General features: G+C 43.6%; 1 protein-coding gene across 3 annotated transcripts in view; it reads left to right on the top strand.

Moving 5' to 3' along the window:
* LOC139583562 (rab effector MyRIP-like) overlaps positions 1-14,341 on the top strand; it is a 151,730-nt gene extending 137,389 nt beyond the window's left edge. For 2 of the 3 annotated variants that reach the window (XM_071414780.1, XM_071414781.1), the window contains exons 9-17: positions 1,122-1,296; positions 1,640-2,334; positions 2,878-3,636; positions 4,110-4,172; positions 7,273-7,464; positions 9,174-9,335; positions 9,948-10,046; positions 10,128-10,188; positions 11,792-14,341. In XM_071414780.1, coding sequence (XP_071270881.1) covers positions 1,122-1,296; positions 1,640-2,334; positions 2,878-3,636; positions 4,110-4,172; positions 7,273-7,464; positions 9,174-9,335; positions 9,948-10,046; positions 10,128-10,188; positions 11,792-11,832 — 2,247 coding nt within the window. In that variant the 3' untranslated portion in view covers positions 11,833-14,341. The remainder of the gene's footprint in view (positions 1-1,121; positions 1,297-1,639; positions 2,335-2,877; positions 3,637-4,109; positions 4,173-7,272; positions 7,465-9,173; positions 9,336-9,947; positions 10,047-10,127; positions 10,189-11,791) is intronic. The other variant, XM_071414782.1, reaches the window with a different exon arrangement.
* The last annotated feature ends 7,423 nt before the right edge of the window (positions 14,342-21,764 follow it).

A 21,764-nucleotide genomic window follows, 5' to 3' on the forward strand; every position in this document is an offset into this window, starting at 1 on the left:
CAGATTTTTGCATGATTGCTTTTCCACTGAGGGTTGTCACCGGTTTGTACCTGTGAGCTGTACAGTAACTTACCTGGGAAACCTCTACACACACACACACGCCTGTTAGAATTTCAAAGGGGTAGTCAGAGGGGAGCTTGCTGAGATTTGTCATCGTCCCGTGGGTGTAAGACAGGCGCAGCAGTGTGGAATCAAAGCCACGTTCCCCGTCTGTTACATTCACACATGATCAAAGCGCTGCGGAATACACAGGGATTCTCCTCAACTCCCTGGTCCACAGAGGGATGGGCTCCCTTTATCAACGCTCTCTGTACACATGCACACACACACACACATACACACACACACACACACACACACACACACACACGCACATAAAAGTGTGCGCAGACAAACACACAGGCACACACATACGGTCATGCACACACACACACACACACACACACACACACACACACACACACACACACACACACACACACACACACACACACACACACACACACACACACACAGGCTATGAATGAGCTCTGAGGGAGTGTGTGTGTCAGTGAACAGAGATGAGTCCCTCCTCCCCTGTTCTTGTCCGTATTGTAGTTCTCTGACGCCCCCTGCTGACTCTTTATAGGAATCACATCCATGTGACTGGCGCATCGTCCCAAATGGAAGGGCTCTGGGTCAAAAGTAGTGCACTATGTAGAATAGGGTGCCATTTGGTTGGGAAGCACACTGAAAGTCAGTCTTACAGTGTACCAGGCTCCCGGAGGAACACAAACTCGGGTTGCCATTTCCTTTGAATACCTTCTGAGATTCTAACCAAACAAACAAACCCGTTCAGTTGGATCAGTCAATAACAGCACCTAGTCACTGTCATCCACGTAGCCATCCAAACAAGCAAATCTTTTCCACCTAATCCTCAAATGTTGTTTGTCTGGAACGGAAGCGTGGGGAAATTGCTGCCCTGAAGAAAAGTCTGCGGCTGTGCCAGTTCCATTTCAAGCTGTCCTTGGCTGGTAGACCCAGCGTTCTGTGTTACCTTGTCTAAACTCGTAGTTTTTGAAGTGCGTAGCCTGTCATTAACGTGTGTTTTGTATTTTGTGTGTTTGTGCGCGTGTGTACAGAGGTCGCGGTCGGCGTTCTCCCTGACCAGTGATGACTCCCCAGAGAAGGTCACTGAGGCACTAATGGGGGCGGGGGCAGGGGGCGGGGCACAGGACTACGCCTCTCTGAAGAAGGAGACGGCCAGGGCCTCCTCACTGCCCAGCTGGAAGAGTGTGGACCGCCTGGACAACTCGAGTAAGACACACGCTGAAACACGCCTCCTTCATAGTCTCACACACACACACACACACACACACACACACACACACACACACACACACACATTAGAGACAGAGGCACGTCCATGGCAATCCTCCTGATAGTCAGACACATAACACTCTGCACTCAACCTGGAGACATGTCCATACTGTTACACGCGAAGACATGTCAGTCATTTCTCGTCTCTTATTTGTACAGTCAACGACAGTATGTTACATGCAAACAGGACAATTCCAATACCGTTAAGCTCACGGGAAGAATGCTGTGGTTTGTCACACATGTAAAGTTTTTATACGTTTGTCTGTGCTTGTATGTTCAGGTGCGTCTTCGGTGTTGCAGAGCCCCGACGGGAACTGGATTGCGCTGCAGAGCTCGCAGCACTCCCGTCCCAGCCTACTGGCCAAGAGAAAGTCGCTGGTGTTCAGCGTCCTGGAGAAAGAGTCTGGCGTGGTCTCGGCCTACGACGAGATGGGCTCTGATTCCGATCAGGAGAACGACGAGGGGGGCTGGGGGGCAGCGCTCCGCCAGTTCCGGCGGAAACTCTCAGACGAGACGTACTACACAGACTCCCAACACGACCCGGAGTGGACGTACACCCCTGTCCACCTCCCGGTCACCTCGCCCTCCTCGGGCCAGTACACCAACACTGAGACCATCAACTCTGACTCAGAGTCCTCGTCGGTACCCTCCGCCCGCCCCCGCAAACCCCTCTGTAACGTGATGGGGAAAAAAGGCCCTAACTCGGACCCGCATCTTCATCCCCAGCAGGCTCAGTACCACCACCATCATCATCATCATCAACACCAGAACTTCCCCTCGTACCCGCTCCGCCCGGAGGCGCTGGATGTGAACTTTAACCCCAAGGTGACTGGGGATAGTAGCGAGGCAGAGGACAGCATGCAGAGCGACCAGGTCAAGAGGTCGCGGAGACGCAGGAAGAGCAAGAGGGAAGCGGCGGGGAACCAGGCCCACACACAGACACACACACAGCCCCTCTACGCACAATCTGTACAGGTGGGAGAACGACACACACAAAGCCTTGAGGACGGTTTAACTTACAATGATTGTGATATGTGGTTGTCTCACCTTAGTTGAACGCACTGACAGTAAGTCACCTAAATCAGGGTTTCCCAAACTCGGTCCTGGGGCCCCCACTAAGGTCCATGTTTTTTGCCCTAGCACTACACAGCTGATTCAAATAATCAAAGTTGGTTACAAAACGTGCCCAGGAAAACCCTGTGCTAAATTACTCAAACTTACTCAAATGTGAAGATATGGCGCGTGTAGCAGCTACACCAATCTTGTTCTCGTTTCTCATTTACGGTAGTCGATTAAGCTACAGAGATTTTAGATTTGAAGTCATCTTTTCTCCACCACGTTCTAGTTGTTATAAATGTCTGAAAAAATGTGTAAAGTCATTGGTCAACCCTCGTAAGACTATTGAGAAACATTACCACAACGCTATGTGGCACTACAACACTATCATAAAGAAAGAAATACGCTTTAAGGTCTCTCTTTATTCTCTCTCTGTCACTCTCTTTCTCTCTCCATCCTTAGGAGAACAGTTTCCTGCTGAACGGCCTGTTGAAGAGGGGCATGAGTGAGGAGATGGCCGCTCCTGATGTGGTGCCTATCCCCAAAGCCTCCTCTGAGGCCATGACCCCCGAGGACCAGGACACTGTGGGCCCTAACTCTGCGGCCCGTAACCCCGTGACCCCTGACCCCCTGTCCACCAGCAGCACTGGGCCCGGCTCCGGAGACACACTGGAGCAGAAGCTCCGCTCCAAACTGAGCCGGCTGGTTGGACGAGCCAACAGCAAAGAAGTAGTGAGCTCATCCGAGGACGAGCCAATCAAAAGTCCTGGAGGGAGAGACCGAGAAAGTGACAGACCGAAAGAGAAGCTGAGGCAGAATGAGAGAGAAGGAGATCGTGAGAGACCGAGTGAGAGACCGAGAGACAGACAGAGCAGTAAAAGTCAGGATGGGGCGGAGAGAGAGACAATCGAGTCAGTGAAAGGGCCGGAACTGAAAAAGAGAGAGAGACTAACGGAAAGGCCGACATTAAGAGAGGAGGAGAGAGTGAAGGAGAGGAGGTTGGGGAGAGGAGGAAAGAGTTTGGAAGAGAAAGTAGATGACAGAGAAGAGAAGAGAGTGGAGAAGAACAGGCAAAGTAAGAGACCACAGAGAAAAGAGGTGGACAGAAAGACCGAGAAAAAGGGGGAACCAGTGGAAGACCAAAATGAAAAGTCCGGATCCACGCCCATCTCGCTTGCTATTACCCCATCTGTCCAGGAGGGGGTGCTGTGTGACGGACAGGTGAGCAGAGAGAGGCGGAACAGGAACTCATGGTTTCATATTTCACTTTAACCATAGAGTTGGATAGAGGGCCGAATCTAGAGATATGTATACCAGCATAGGGATACTTGGCCCAAAGCCTGTTTTACCATGGGTTAAGATAGATGAGCTCTCTAGTACATCTATGGCTTTAGCCTACCATCAATGTCCTGTTTGTCCTCCCCTAAACACGGCAGGGGGCTACCCTTAGTTATCTTTCAATCTGATCTTAGACTGTCTCTGTATCGTACTCCGACGTCTCATTTCTCTCATTCACTCCTTTGTTTCCCCTGCCTTTCTTCTGTCTGTACCTTCTGCTCATCCCTAACCTCTTTCTCCCTCCTCGCCTACCTCTTCTCAACTCTTCTCATCTATATTTTGCTGTGCCATCCGTGTCCCACCTCTCCTTCTGTCTCTCCGTCCGTCCGTCCACGCGTGTCTGTCTCGTCTGTCAGGAGGGGCAGAATTGGCTGGAACTACAGCAGAGGCTAGAGTTGCTCTCCTCTCTCTTACAGCAGGTGAGATCTACTGTCTCTATAACACAGGCCCCGGTCAGGACATCACACGTATGGGCACGCACGCACACACACAGACACACATACATAGACCTTCTATGCAACATGAGTCATGACTAACAGTCCCAAACTTAACATTCACATGACACAACACCAGAAATATCAAGTTACTGTGATGGACGTAGACAGCACACACACAGCCACGCACGCGTGCACCTATCTGATGAATCCTCTTTTTTACAATGTTTACTCACACACACTGTCAGAAGTAAGGCATCATCAAGTGAGACATGGTTGTTTTGTCAGGGACCATAATGGTATTAGTCACTCTCTCTCTCTCTCTGCTCTACTTCAGTTGCTTGTGTCCCAAATAGCACCCTATTCCTTATGTAAGTGCGCTAAATGTAGGGTACAGGGCACCATTTGTTACGCAGATTTGTTCTTATCTCGATGTGGCCTATTTTAGGGACTTCTGGACACTTCTAAATGTTATTCAAAGCCACGAAGGATAGATGGGGAGTGAAAGAGGGAGTGAAATAACTGAGTGAAAAACTGATGGTGCTGGGATTCAATTTAGACCTACGAAGCCGATTGCATTAGCTAATATACGTGTTACCTTTCTAGTGCTTTACTCTTTTATTCTTCCTTCAATACATTTTAGACATTTGTAAAGGGCTGAGGCTGGGGTATGAATGGCAGTTACATAAGGTGTGAAACCACCAGTGGTGTAAAGTACTTAAGTATAAATACTTTAAAGTACTAATAAGTATTTTTGGGGGTATCTGTACTTTACCGCTGATATTTTTACTTTTGCTTTATACTTTTACTCCACTACATTTGTGAAGAAAATATTGACATTTTACTCCATACATTTGACCTGACATCCAAAATGTACTCGTTACATTTCGAAAGGCTCAGGCAGGACAGCAATATGGTCCAATTCACGCACCTATCAATATAACGTGTTGTCATTCCTACTGCCTCTGATCTGGCGCTCACTGAACACAAATGCTGCGTTTGTAAATGATGTCTGAGTCTTGGAGTGTGCCCCTGTCTGTCTGTAAATGTACAAAAACAAGGAAATAGTTTTGCCTATTTTGTTTAATATAAGTAATTTGATGTATAGCATTTACTTTCATTTATTATTTTTACTCAAGTATGACAATTTAGTACTTTTTCCACCACTGTACTTAAGTATATTTAAAACCAGACACTTTTAGACCTTTACTCAAGTAGTATTTTACTGGGTGACTTTCACTTTTACGTGAGTCATTTTCTATTAAGGTATCTTTACTTTTACTCAAGTATGACAATTGAGTGCTTTTTCCACCACTGGAAACCACAGCTCTCCATTTGAGGTAGAGTATGTCAAGAGATAAATATGGATGGATGTATATACCATGGTATCCCACACACTACAAAAAGGCTTCTCTGGAATGGGGTGCTAATCTGGGTAAAGTCATGTCCATTTGTATTCCTAAGATTAAAAGTGACAGCATCTTCTTCCACAAATGACTGCAACGAGAACGTTTTAAAATCATGTTGCTCTTGTTTATATTTTTTTTAAGTTAGTATAAATAAGAGCACCGTGAATTTAAAACTTTGCTATTGCGGCCATTTGTGGAAGTTGCTGGCACCTTTCCTGGAATAACAAGGACACTGTGAAGTATATCTGCACAACTCTCCACTGCGGCATGTTCATAAAGCCCCAGTGGAACACATGGGGACGTGTGAAACTTACTCCTCATCTGTAAGTTTCCAGCTTGCGTCGCTTCATTAACTTGCTCTTGAGGCGGCGCGGTCGACCGAGACGCTTGCAGGAGCACGATCACGTGCGTTTGTGAGGCAGCGGTCACAATGTTACTCGCTGATAAGCAAGCAGCGTTGACGTCCTTTGCCCAAGCACACGCTGCGTGGTACCTCAGGAATGCGAGTGTGGAAGGACTTTCTAAAGTGCTTTCTAAACACAAATGTCGTAGTAGGAAATGGAACCGTGTGTTGGAGCCGTGTGGTAACGATGTGTCTTTGTAATGGGGGGGGTGGCCAAGACTCTCACTCCGGCTCCCGTTCTCCATCGCCCTACTCAGTCGGCACCGTAACTCTTTGCTCTCTAAGTGACCGCCGAGTGTTCAGAAGGAGCCGTCTCTCATCTCGTCTCAAGTGCCACCCACTAACACCCCCTAACACCCACACTGTACCTTTCCTTTCAAAGCCCATGCACGTCGCTAGCCGGCTAACGCGTCTTGGAGAGAGAGAGAAAGCGGGTGGATCAATGCACTCATTAGTCCCACAGATCAAAGCTTCAAGCCAATGATTAACTCAATTATTGAATTACAGCTGTCTCTCTCCTTCTCTCTCTTCCCTCTCTCCTTGTCATCTTCTCAGATGTACTGTTCTTGTTTGTACTGTACAGTTGGAGTGTGGTTTGTTATGTCGTGTAGGTTCAAGCCGAGACTGCACTTTCATTTGCCTCATGTTAGGTCCACTGTCACCCTTGCGTGACCTCTATAACTTAAACCTATTAAATAGCGGAACCTACTAACAGAGAAGGTCAACGGCTCTCCTCCTCTTCCACCCGAAACCTCAGACTCTTCTTCCTCACACTGTTTTTCCTCCCACCTGATCGCTCCGTGCAGGTCGAGCGTGAGTCGTGATGTGTGTCTGTGTGTGTGTTGATTGGAGGTGTAAAAGCTGTGTGTGTGTGTGTGTGTGTGTGTGTGTGTGTGTGTGTGTGTGTGTGTGTGTGTGTGTGTGTGTGTGTGTGTGTGTGTGTGTGTGTGTGTGTGTGTGTGTGTGTGTGTGTGTGTGTGTGTGTGTGTGTGTGTGTGTGTGTCATTGACTGACTTCGTCTGTCATTGTCATTGAGGACCATGCTGTAAACATCTCAGTCGGACCCTACTCTTCACTGTTTCATATGTTTTTTACTCACTAATGGTAGTCATCTTTGTGCTTATGACTCGTATCTCTGTGTGTGTTGTGTGTCTGTTTTGTATGTGGTGTGTGTGTGTGTGTGTGTGTGTGTGTGTGTGTGTGTGTGTGTGTGTGTGTGTGTGTGTGTGTGTGTGTGTGTGTGTGTGTGTGTGTGTGTGTGTGTGTTGAACAGAAATACTCGGCCGCATCTCTGTGCAGTATCACCACAGAGGTCCTGAAGGTGCTCAACGCTACCGAGGGGCTGATTGGTGAGGCGGGGGGCGATAGCGTCACTCCCTCAGAGTGCGTGAGCGCGTCTGAATCCTTCTCCAGCAGCTTAGAGACCAGGGAGCTGGACCAGAAACTCACCAAGATGGAGGAAAACGTAAGAACCACAGCCTACAGTTGAAGTCAGAAGTTTACATACACCTTAGCCAAATACATTTAAACTCCGTTTTTCACAATTCCTGACATTTAATCCTAGTAAAATGATTTATTTCAGCTTTTATCTCTCATCACATTCCCAGTGGGTCAGAAGTTTACATACACTCAATTAGTATTTGGTAGCATTTCCTTTAAATTGTTGAACAAGGGTCAAACGTTTCGGGTTGCCTTCCACAAGCTTCCCGCAATAAGTTGGGTGAATTTTGGCCCATTTCACCTGACAGAGCTAGTGTAACTGAGTCAGGTTTGTAGGCCTCCTTGCTCGCACATGCTTTTTCAGTTCTGCCCACAAATCTTCTATAGGATTGAGGTCAGGGCTTTGTGATGGCCACTCCAACACCTTGACTTTGTTGTCCTTAAGCCATTTTGCCACAACTTTGGAAGTATGCTTGGGGTCATTGTCCTTTTGGAAGACCCATTTGCGACCAAGCTTTAACTTCCTGACTGATGTCTTGAGATGTTGCTTCAATATATCCACATAATTTCCTTTCCTCATGATGCCATCTATTTTGTGAAGTGCACCAGTCCCTCCTGCAGCAAAGCACCCCCACAACATGATGCTGCCACCCCAGTGCTTCACGGTTGGGTTGGTGTTCTTCGGCTTGCAAGCCTCCCCCTTTTTCCTCCAAACATAACGATGGTCATTATGTCCAAACAGTTCTATTTTTGTTTCATCAGACCAGAGGACATTTCTCTAAAAAGTACGATCTTTGTCCCCATGTGCGGTTGCAAACCGTAGTCTGGCTTTTTTATAGCAGTTTTGGAGCAGTGGCTTCTTCCTTGCTGAGTGGCCAAATATACTGTGTTTATACTTGCATACTGTTGTTTGTACAGATGAACGTGGTACCTTCAGGCGTTTGGAAATTGCTCCCAAGGATGAACTAGACTTGTGGAAGTCTACAATTTTTTTTCTGAGGTCTTGGCTAATGTCAAGCAAAGACGCACTGAGTTTGAAGGTAGGCCTTGAAATACATCCACAGGTACACCTCCAATTGACACAAATGATGTCATTTAGCCTGTCAGAAGCTTCTAAAGCCATGACATCATTTTCTGGAATTTTTCAAGCTGTTTAAAGGCACAGTCAATTTAGTTTATGTAAACTTCTGACCCACTGGAATTATGATACAGTGAATTATAAGTGAAATAATCTGTCTGTAAACAATTGTTGGAAAAATTACTTGTGTCATGCACAAAGTAGATGTCCTTACCGACTTGCCAAAACTATAGTTTGTTAACAAGACATTTGTGGAGTTGTTGAAAAACGAGTTTTAATGACTCCAACCTAAGTGTATGTAAACTTCCGACTTCAACTGTACATACATCTGAATGTTGGTGGTTGTCACTATCTGGCCACTCTAAAAAGGACCAAAGTGCAACGCTTTCTAAACCCGAAACATAATCCTTACTCTAACCTCAACCATGACCCTAGATCAAAAGAATAGATAACCTATGTGTACTTGCCCATCTGAAGTCACTATCTGAGCCACTTTTCTCCATCTTAGCATGACCATATAGTGACTACAACCTGTATTATTTAATGTAGAGGCTAAACAAGACAGGCCCTAGGATAGAGCCCTGTGGGATCCCAACATTGTTATGCTCAGCACCTGTGCCCACAGCTCTCCTGTAACATGTGACTTGTCCCTGCAGGTATACCTGGCTGCGGGGGCGGTGTACGGCCTGGAGGGGGCACTGGGGGACCTGGAGGAGGTGGCCCGGGACATCAGCAGTGACACCTCAGACAGAGAGCTGGCCTTCCTGGAGGACCAGGTGGCCACTGCCGCCACCCAGGTGCAGCAGTCTGAGCTTCAGGTAGGGGGTCCATTCATATCCAATCGCCCAGTTGTTTCATTGACTGTGTTCCATGCTGATTACATTGCAGATGAATGTCAGATTTCACAGCACTTGTGTAGGTATGACATATGAGCCAATCACATCTTCTTTTATCATATACAGTATACAGTATGTTTAAGGTATTTTCTGAATTTATTGAGCAACAAGAGAGAGTGGATGACAGTGCTGAAAGATAATTTGTTTTAAAGGGATGTTGGTTGGCATGTGTCCTGGACGCTACGTCTTAGACCATTAGATCACCCTAGGCTACCAACCAGATGTTATGATAGAGCAAATTGATGCCCAACTGTGCAGTCGATGATGTGGCACGTCTGCAGTGTGGTCGGCCTGGAACGCGACCAAGGTCTGATGGTCGTGTTAGAATGCAGGCTTAAACGTTGGAGACTGGAGAGAGTGTGAAGGATATGTAATTGTATTCCACTGGTGTCTTCTAAATTGTCCTTCAGTAGCAAAGTGAATTGAAGGGATCTGCTAGCCTGAGCCTTGATCTACACTACATGTACAGACAATATAGTTTCACTTCAGGTCTGATATCCTTTTTCTGAGTTGTTTTTCATCTGCTCCCTCCAGATATCAGACATCGAGGTGAGGATATTATCTTTAAAAACAGCTGGACTGAACGTCACCGCCTGCAATCGTTTCTCCAAGTTCCCCAAGCCAAAACCTGAGGTAGTATTTTTTTCCACCTTACAATTATTACACACATACACAGCCTCATGGCCACTGTGCTCATATACTGTTTCTCTGCAGCCTCAAACCCTCGACACGTCACGTCAACAGAGGAGAAAGCTACCTGCCCCTCCAGCCAAAGGTGACGGACTTGTTGAAATGCTCACAAAGAAAACCTGGTTTGCTTCTGAACAATTTGTTTAGTTCTATTTAATCTATTGACGCCTCCATTTCCATTTCCTACTTTTGTTTAATTAAGTGTATAGGGTTGACTCCCCTTGTTGATTGAAAAAGTACCAGGGCGCAAAATGACCCAAACGTTGTCACTTCATAAAATCTCAAATCTTTCAGACTGTGTAATGTCACACTGTCTCAAGGCGCAAGTTTTGCCTTTCAACAGTCGTAAAACACACACACACACACACACACCCTCTTAATGCGTTCATGTGTGTTTTACATCGATCTTGACTCACATCACTGTGGCAACACAATGTTGTCCGCTCCGCAGAGTAACGCACCCTTTTTAGTGTGTGGATGTTGGATGGGGGGGGGGGAACTTGTATTCACACTTGGAAAGCAAACATCACACATTTGGATCGAAAGGAAAGGATTGAATGGACGCCAGACTAAATGCACCAGCTAGAGAGAGAAGAAAGAGAAAGGTTCCATTAGGAAAGAGAGACGGAGCACAGAGGATAAGAGGCGAATCGGACTGCTGCGTCATCAACCAATGGGACACAGTCCTTTTCATGTTAATAATAATTTCATTAATTATTAATGGTGGTTTTTCTTTCTGTTTGGGAGCCATCAAGCAGCCTCACCGTGTCAGTGATTCACTCTGTTTTTAGCTTTCGTCTCAAAGAAAAGCACAAGGCAACAGAGGCACGATCAAAGAAGAAGTCTCATAGTCGTATAGTGTTGATTTCAGAAAGAGATCGACGGAGCGTCTTTTAAAGAGACCGTCGTTAGATTAGAGCTGATGGAAGTATTCTCTCAGGAAGGGATGCATGTTTTACTGTTTCTCTCTCTGTCTGGGGGAACTTCTGAATTTCATGCCCAATTCTGATTAAATACGACCAAATAGTGTAACAAAAACTTAAACGACACCGGCTCTTTCCTTTCCATAGACTGATCAGGTGAAAAGCTACGATCCCTTATTGATGTCACTTGCTAAATCCACCTAAATCAGTGTAGATGAAGGGGAGGACACAAGTTAGTTAAAGAAGGAGACAATTATCTCGAGACAATTGAGACATGGATTGTGTATGTGTGCCATTCAGAGGGTGACTGGGCAAGGCAAAATATTTAGGTGTCTTTGAACAGGGTATGGTAGTAGGTGCCAGGCGCACTGATTTGTGTCAAGAACTGCAATGCTGCAGGGTTTTTCACACTCAACAGTTTCCCAGGTGTATCAAGAATGGTCCACCACCCAAAGGACATCCAGCCAACTTGACACCACTGTGGGAAGCATTGGAGTCAACATGGGCCAGCATCTGTGTGGAATGCTTTCGACACCTTGTAGAGTCCATGCCCCGACGAATTAAGGCTGTTCTGAGGGCAAAAGAGGGGGGGTTGCAATATTAGCACGGTGTTCTTAATGTTTGGCGCACTCAGTGTATATGCAATGTAAACTACATTTACGTTTTACTATGTAATAGCTTCATTTGTCATTTTGACTGTTGAATACTTTCCTTACCTGAAATGCTGAAGTATATGTCTATATGTATTTCCTGGTCTTCTTCCAGATAGGGAGTCTGAGCAACAGGTGAGAGCACTTCAGCCGTAGTGACATACAGACAGCACAAGAAGTCCCTTGAGGGCACCCGTGGACCCCCGCGGGGCCTCTCCAATCCAGTGCCTTGATCCAGCGTCCGCTTCGGGCTTCGCAGGGACTAACACCTGCCCTGTGCACCCCACCCAGCGCTCTCCTCAGCCAGGCACTTCCCCATCCTGTCACCCCCTAAAAACAACCCCATGCCCTGCCTCCCCAGGCCAGGATTGACCCAACTCCTGTCCCATCCAACTCCATCCGCCCCCCCCCCCCCCCCCCGCCCCCCCCGGGCCTCACTCACTGTAACCACCACACCACGACACCCACAACGTGGTGGGTTGATAGACGGCGTGTCTCTGCCTTAAAATCAGCATACGAACACTCCTCACCGAGACAACTCACTGTCTTACTATCAAAAGAAGACGTCACTTCAGAGTCATTGTAGTACAGAAAATAGAAAATCTCTGTCGGTCTTTTTTTTTTCTAACTGTTTGCAAGAGTGTCGTCGGTGTTTGAACTAATGTACAAAGAAGATGTGAAACAAACACGTGAAATAGTTCTGTGGTACGTGTCCCTATAGAGGATAAACCATGTTTTATACTACTGTTTTACTTTCTCTCACCGATGAAATGTCATGATGAATTGTAGAGCAGATGCGGGACCTGTTCAATGTTGGCATTTAATTATTATTTCTGTGTAAAGACTCAAAAGTAATAATTCCCCTGAAACTAGCAAATAACAACCCTCATTCACTAAGATATGGTCTGATGTTTTTCAAATTTTAGAAAAGAAGACTGCTTGAAAAAAGATCTGGTGTCCTCTCCTGTTCCTTAATTAAGAATTGTCATTAAGGTAACAAGTGAACACACCTCAACCGTTTGAAGGAGGTGATTTTGTGATTACCTAATTACTCTTGTGCTTAGTTACCATATTTGGAGAAGGTTTAGCTATATTGCTAGTAATGTAATGAAACATTTCCGTTTAATTGCATTTACAAATAATGAAGCATTTATCACACAAATAGGCTACCTATCTGTAAGTCATTTATGAACCCAAAGAAGCCGTGAATTGATTAAATGAACACGTGTTTCTTACCAAATAAAAACACCTGTCTATGAAATTGTGACCATTCTAAGCCATTAGTTGTTGTTATTGTTATATTTCAATTATTTCAGCCTTGTGGCCTTTATTTGACATAGATCCTGATTTGTCACCTGTGCTGTATGGCTCCAGTAATGAATTGTACATTGCGTTAAGTATCTTGTAAAGATTTATACACAATGAAGTCTAATGGGCCGTATGCCATGAAAACCATGATTTTATTACAAGCAATTGGGAATTTTTTTAACTTTTCAAGATTCTTATTCTCACTAAAACAAAGTGAGCGGAAAATGGTGTACGCTTTCTCCCCCCTCTGAAAGCTTTAATCATCAGTTATGTCTGAAAGCGTGTCATGTTTCCGTTTTCAAAGTGCTTGACATGTATGGCTGCATTAATTGTCTAAAAAAAAAACGTGTGATTTTCATGATTAAAACGGGAGACGCTGTAAATAGTAGTTGATGCAGTGTGTGACATCGCTCCAAAGAGTCCTGAGTGCTCGGCCTGTTTTTGTTATCAAGCGTCTCATTGTAGGAGTACTGATCTAGGATCAGATCTTCCCTGTCCATGTAACTGTATTCATTGTGATCTACAAATACAGGCCTGGCTCTTTATATTGAGAAAGTCCGAAAGTATTAATATAGAGGATATGAAATACCAGGTTGCGTAGGGTTCTGTTCGTGTCTACTGCTCGGTTTTGACAGGTAAAATAGTATGACGTTTGCTATGGTCCATGGTGTTATGTGCATTCTTTTTTCAGGCCACACATAACACCATGGACCAGAACTAGTATAAAGTGTCATCTAGTTGTCCTTTGATAACAGGTTATTCCCATACCTCTGGACTGCTGGGACTTCTGTTGTTTTTTAGATGGTATTTGATTCTATTTGAACACTGTCCACTGCTGAGTCCATCTATTCATCCTATGATCGCATTTTGCAGGTTTTGCAGATCGTTCCTGTATGTTGTCGTTGTTCCTGGAGGTGTGTTGTGTATAAACGCATGTTAAATAGATGTACAAAATTCTCATGAGAAGCACAGCCATGGGGGTCATCATTATCAATGTCCTGTATTTTTATATTGTAAAAAAATAAAAAAAATAAAGTGATCTCACCTCAGAATTTGTTTATATATATATGTTAAAAAAAATGGATATGAGATATAAGGTATAATTACCCAATCATAAACTTGATCCTTCTGTGTTGGCAGCTAGATCTCCCACAGACATCATGACTGAATGACTGCAGTGAAGTTCACTATGCACAGCTTTGATGGACTATTCACTCATGTGCAATCGTTTGTTGCCATCCATATCATGTGTTGGGGGAAAATATTATGAAGCAAAAAATGTATTCTCTATGTGCCAAATTGCTCTGAATGAGGAAAAAGTGTAATACTTAAATGAATAAAAGTTTGCATACCTGAATGATCTCTGGAGTTTCCAGTCATTTCTAACCTTTGGGAATTAATAACGTATTACTTATCTTATGTTACAAAGAAAATCGCTTTATCAGCAATATTCATACCTATTTACCTCATGGTAACAAAACAAAAAATACCAACCCGCTAATTCGCAGAAAGATTCGTATCAGAGTTTGAGCATCTTTACGTTTCTCTTGATTTACGTCCTGCTTTTCATCAAACAATAATCGGTAACAGCACCAATCTACCAAAAACATCGTTAGAGACATCTTCATTTATTAATCAATATAGATTGCATTTCTCAGTATGTACAGAATACAACTTATTTTTGGGGTCAGCCAGTTTAGAGGTCCCTTCGAGTAAAACATAGGCTTGAGAGAGAACCTTGAGAAGAAGAAAGACAGGAAGGAAGAAAGAAAATGAGAAGGAGACCGAGAAAGGGGGACAATCCTTGATTAAATAACGAAAAGACACATTCACAGACACAGACGGTGGGTGGAGAGCATGTTGTCACGGTAACCAGTCGGCGTCCTCCCCGCCCAGTGTCTTCCCGAGGCTCTCCTGGTTCCTGATGGTGTTGAGGAGAAGCTCCAGGGTGTTTATCACATATTCAGGGTGTCTGAGCCCACCGCTGCCCCCTCCTCTGCTCTGCCTCTTCCCAAAGCGCCCGATGGGCCTCACCCCACGCCCCACGTACCACAATGGATCTATCTCTGGACCTGACAAAGAAAAGAGGGATGAGTGGAAGCAATATATATATATATATTTTTTTTTTCAAACCTTAACTTTATGCTTCCACTCATCCCGCACATATATACAGTATATATATACACACACAGTATATACAAGCATGTCCTCGCAATCACAGACAGACAGAAACACACACACTCAAACTCTCTGACAAGCACACACAAATGCCTGTCCACAAAGTAGCCTACATAGTTGTACCGTTATGCCTAAACAGTATGTCACATTTGATAGTCAGACCTAATAACTCGTCATATTGCTGTTCCATAACTAGTAGTAATGTTGTAAAGGACACAATGTTTTGGTATTGGTATGAGCACTAATGTGGTATGAACAATAACGCGGTATGAACAATAACGTGATATGAACAATAACCCGGTATGAACAATAACGCGGTATGAACAATAATGTGATAGGAACAATAACCCGGCATGAACAATAACATGGTATGAACAATAACATGGTATGAACAATAACGCGGTATGAACATTAACGTGATATGAACAATAATGTGGTATGAACAATAACATGGTATGAACAATAACACGGTATGAACATTAACGTGATATGAACAATAATGCGGTATGAACAATAACATGGTATGAACAATAACCCGGGTATGAACAATAATGTAATATGAACAATAACGTGATATGAACAATAACCCGGTATGATCAATAACGTGATATGAACAATAACCCGGTATGAACAATAACATGGTATGAACAATAACGCGGTATGAACATTAACGTGATATGAACAATAATGTGGTATGAACAATAACATGGTATGAACAATAACCCGGGTATGAACAATAACGTGGTATGAACAATAATGTAATATGAACAATAACGTGATATGAACAATAACCCGGTATGAACAATAATGTGATATGAACAATAACCCGGTATGAACAATAACGTGATATGAACAATAACCCGGTATGAACAATAACGTGGTGTGAACAATAACGTGATATGAACAATAACCCGGTATGAACAATAACGTGATATGAACAATAACCCGGTATGAACAATAACGTGGTGTGAACAATAAAGTGGTATGAACAATAACATGTATAAACAATAAGGTGGTATGATCAATAACCTGGTATGAACAATACTATTTTGGCTACAAACAATAACCTGGTATGAACAATACCATTTAGGCTATGAACAATAACCTGAAAGTAGATGTCACCTTTTCATCATGCAGTGGAGGTCCATTTACTGGATTTTAGGGTTTATAAGACAGTTACACTGTGGTTATTTAATTTATAAACCCCATATCAATAATGATAAAAAACCTTAGATAATATTATGATATAACAAAATGTATTTTTTAGAATCATTGTAGATCATTTCACGTTATCAGTGTGATATGTGTTACCCATTCAAAATTATTACATTTGTTTATTATGATTGTATTAGTTTACTAACACATTTTACCACACCCTTTATAAACCATTTGTAATAGGTTAGAAATCTGAAATCTGATTTATATTAATTAACATACAAAAACATAATTTTATGAAATAAAATGCAATCCATGTGTAATAACCATATACTCACCAATGTCACCTTTCAAGATTAAAAGCTTATAGGAGACAGATCATTTATTTTTATTCGAAAATAAAACGAGTGTCAACTTACTTCTATTGTCGACATTGTGGACGATATGCAAGTCGTGCTCCACTGTGGTACTGTGTACACAGGTGACCGTCGTGGAGAACAGCAGCAGCAGCACCGTGAGCGCAGCCGTCAGCCAGCGGGTCCCCAGGACGCACTCTCTCACCGTCACCGGGCACGCCACTCTAGTCTCAGGAATCATTCTAGATGGACAGCAAGGCACTGCACGTGGACCGTTTTGTTATAAAACGACATAAAGGTAAAGATAAATGGTTGAACTTGTATCAATGTCATCTTGTCCTAACTTTTCAATTAGCCGGTTTCACGCGTAATTGCGCACGATTGCGTAATCTTAGAAAAGACAGATATGTCTACCAATTAATTATCTACTCTGACACAAGGTTACCTAATAACTGAATAAATAATTTATCATCCTAAATAGGTGTTCACCTTTTATATATAAAAGTCTAGCGGTTTGTGGACGACACACAACTAGCTTAAACTTACTGTAACTTGTGTAGCTTTGTAGAGATTTTTGTCGGTGGAGGGTTTCCTCGTGTGAGGTTCTTCATTGGCGGGAAGGGTGTGAGCGGGAGTTTATATATTCCTGGACTGCCCATATTAGATGATGAATCAAGAACGTCACATATGATACTCCGGTGGATAAAGTCACCCCACCACTTCCTCCTCGTCCACTCCTTCTTGCCTCTTCTTTCATTTAAGAATAAAAAAGTAATTTAATGGGGCTTTTGGGTTGGAGTTTTCCTCGGTCATGGCACGCCGCGGTGCACTCCATCAAGTAGTCAATGACATGTGGACAACATTAACTTAGTAGACGGCCCGCTTTGGGGACCTTCACTTCAAGTACAAGACAGTGGCCCAGAGTTGTGGAGGCGGGTATGCGTCAATCATCTTGATTAGTATCGACAAGTCCTTTCGTTGTCATAGCACCAACCAGATAGTGGAAAACTGATCAATGAGTATCATTTTCAATAAATAAACTTGTGTATGTCTAATAAAATTCACTCATATTGTAATTCATTATAGGTAACTGAAATCTGGATCACTGGACAGTTGCTTCAATGTAACATGGTAAATGGTTATATCCTATCATAGGCCTACATACTATGGTGATGTGCATGATTCACACATGTACATTAACATTAACAGATTGATCAATGCAAAACGTGAGTTGTATTCGCGCATGTGACAAATAACATTTGATTTGAATATCACTTTATTGAACACTCACGTTTTGCACTACCTTACTGTGACATACTTACTTACAAGCCCTTAACCAACAATGCAGTTTTAAGAAAATCCCCCAAAAAGTAAGAGAGAAGAATAAATAAGAGCAGCAGTAAATAACAATAGCTGGGCTGTATACAGGAGGTACCGGTACAGAGTCAATGTACCAATGTGCAGGGGGCACCGGTGTAGAGGTAATTGAGGTAATTATGTACATGTAGGTAGAGTTATTAAAGTTTGATGGTTCCTCAGAGGGCATAGCGGGATTTCTTGTAAGCTTCCGGGTTAGAGTCCCGCTCCTTGAAAGCAGCAGCTCTAGCCTTTAGCTCAGTGCGAATGTTGACTGCAATCCATGGCTTCTGGTTCGGGTATATATGTACGGTCACTGTGGGGACAACGTCCTCGATGCACTTATTGATAAAGCTTGTCACTGATGTGGTGTACTCCTCAATGCCATCGGAAGAATCCTGGAACATATTCCAGTCTGTGCTAGCAAAACTGTCCTGTAGTTTAGCATCTGCTTCATCTGACCACTTTTTTATAGACCGAGTCACTGGTGCTTCCTGCTTTAATTTTTGCTTGTAAGCAGGAATCAGGAGGAAAGAGTTATGGTCAGATTTGCCAAATGGAGGGGCGAGGGAGAGCTTTGTACTCGTCTCTGTGTGTGGAGTAAAGGTGGTCTAGAATTGTTTTCCCTCTGGTTGCACATTTAACATGCTGATAGATATTAGGTAAAACTGATTTAAGTTTCCCTGCATTAAAGTCCCCGGCCACTAGGAGCACCGCCTCTGGATGAACGTTTTTCTGTTTGTTTATGGCGGAATACAGCTGATTGAGTGCGGTTTTAGTGCCAGCCTCGGTCTGTGGTTGTATGTAGACAGCTACGAAAATACAGATGCAAACTCTCTAGGTAGATACTGTGGTCTACAGCTTATCATGAGATACTCTACCTCAGGCGAACCAAACCTTGAGACTTCCTTAGATATCATGCACCAGCTATTGTTTACAAATATGCATAGGCCCCCGTGTCTTACCAGAGGCTGCTGTTCTGTCCTGCTGATAGAGTGTATAACCCGCCAGCTGTATATTCTTAATGTCGTCGTTCAGCCACGCGTCGGTGAAACATAAGATATTACAGTTTTTAATGTCCCGTTGGTAGGATATACGTGCTTTCAGTTTCACATTTATTTTCCAGCGAATCACGGGGATCTGGGCCTTGTCGGGTGTCCTTAGTATATCCCTCGCGTCCGACTCATTGAAGAAGAACTCCTCGTCCAATTTGAGATCCAGAAGCTCTTTTCGTTCATAAAAGACGGTTGCAGCAACATTTTGTACCAAACAAGTTACGAACAACGCGAAAAAACAAACAAAATAGCATGGTTGGTTAAGAGCCGATAAGACGGCAGCCCTACCCTCCGGCGCCATCTTCACCTCTCTATTGAGTGTGGTGTCAATGAGTTTGCAAAGGTCCGAACATAGTGTTCTAACATGATGACATAATGTGGTGACAAAAGCACAGCTAGGTGAGAGATATGAGTCACAGGTGGCAGTCCGGTTGAGGAGGAGATGTTCAGAGTAAAACTGAAATGTCAAAAATGTGATGGTAGTTTTGGCCTCAGGCCCATGACTACAGTAGGTCCAGTGAGAGGATATGTCTAAATAAAGATTCGATACAAAAGAGACACACCTGGTCACACCTTGATTAAATATTATTGGTGTGGTTTGTAAGAAAAAATCTGTACCCACAAAAAAAAAAGTTTTTTAAATGTCAGAATTCATAAGCACATAATTGAGACAGTGGCATTATCTATAATTCTAAGCTCTTAATTCAAAGCTCTTGTTGGATATTGTAGTACTTCATTGGCCTGTTTAGTATGGGTGATGCACTATTCATTTGGGGGAAGGCAGTTTGGTTCTCCTCCATAGATTAGGACAGCCATTATTGCCCTGTTGAAGGGGATCAGATGCTATGAGGTAAGTAAGAGTTCACCCAACAAGAGAGGATGGCTGTGATAATGACCAATTTACTACCGGAGGATGTGTAATCATGGCTCAGGTGTGGCTCAACGCTTGAAGATGCACATTGCGTATTATTGATTTCTGACGAGGAGTTCTCATTTGCAAAGGAACAAATATAAGCATCCACCAGATGCTCAACCACTATCAGAATTTGCCCGAGGTTTGAGCAACTGTGCAGTCATGTCCAAAATGTATTTGAACTGCTGTTAATAATTCTTTCTTTTTTTGCCTCCCAAAATATGAGGCCGCCATTTTACAAAAATAATAAGACTTAACTATTATGTCAGATACGAAGAGCAGCTGAATATGTTTTCATACGGTATATCCAAAAACATCAACCACACAAATAGCTAAAAAGAACATATGCACATATAATGAGAACACCTCTTGTGCCCCAATGATTATGTTGATCAGATATTGGATATTGAGTCTGATCCCTGATCGTCCAGAACCACTGGACTTCTCCTCTCCCAATCTGGGCTAAAGACTTCGTAGGTCTTTCTCAACGTTTGGTGAAATCCTCATAATCTTGCCTCGGCAAGTTTTCCCACCCGGTCATTTCACACGAATTAAGTCGGAACGTCACATAGCAGTCTCATTAACCTATGCTGTGTGTCTGACAACGCTATAGGAGAGGCTACAGCTGTGGACGGATAGTGAAAATGGAAACCTATTCCCTTTATAGTGCACTACCGTTGACCAGAGCCCTTAGGAACCTATTAGTGTCATGTCAACAAGTATGAGATGAACATGAACATGCTACTGGCTCCCTCCATCTACATTTCTGTATGTGCGGTGAGACAGAGGAGGAGAGACATACAAATCCACGTTAACACTCACCTTGTCATTTTCAAGATCAGCGATCAGAACGTCCACTCCCAAGAAATCATCGGAGGAATCTGAAGCCGTTGTTGAATTGCACTATTAGGACAGGCAGGCTGTCCTAATATGGACACCGTACATTTCTTAGTTGACTGAGGAAATCTCGCTTGCAGGATGATTAACAGTGTTGACCGTTTGTGCCATGGTGTTTTTGTTAATGAGACTGGTCATAAATCGTGGCCTACACAGAGAGTGGGCAGGGGTCCACCATTGATCTTCTCTGGTTTCCCCAGTCTAGAATGGCACCTTTCTTCCAGTCAGTTCATTTACCAATTATCTGCTGCTAACTGAAGTAGGTGTTGTTTGTTTAGTGGGGGTGCTGGTGGATCAGATTGAACAGGATACTAAAAGCTATGGAAACATTACTAGAGTGTATGGTCTGGTGTGATTGAAAGTCATGTTGCTAAGGCCGGGATTCAATCCGATCAGCGATAGATCTGCGTAACAGTGCACTTGACATTTAAAGGTCATTCGATTTTTTGCTGACATTTGCACCAGTTACAGTTAAATCGGTCTACGAAATGCAGGAAAATCGCATTTAAAATGTTAATGACCTAAATGGGCGGTTTGAATCGAATCCCGGCCTAGGTCCTCCTGGGATGGTGGCCCAGGAGGATGGTGGGATAGGACATGCAGGGTGGGAATTAAGAGGTACAATGCTCCCGTGTTCGCGGAGTTCACATTCCCGGTAAATTCTTTATATGTCAGCTCAATCAGAAAGTACCCTTAAATGGTGTGTTTTCGACAAAGCGCGAATCGGATTGAATCCCGGCCTAAACACACAAAAATAGCTGAGAGATTACAGGAGTGCACATTTGTGTGTCATATCTGTAGGTTAAGTCAGGAAGATGGCAAACATACAGTTTGTTGACGTATTAAAACTATTACAAATATAAAGATGGA

The sequence above is a fragment of the Salvelinus alpinus genome, chromosome 8 (genome assembly GCF_045679555.1).
Source record: "Salvelinus alpinus chromosome 8, SLU_Salpinus.1, whole genome shotgun sequence".
NCBI classification, from domain to species: Eukaryota; Metazoa; Chordata; class Actinopteri; order Salmoniformes; family Salmonidae; genus Salvelinus; species Salvelinus alpinus.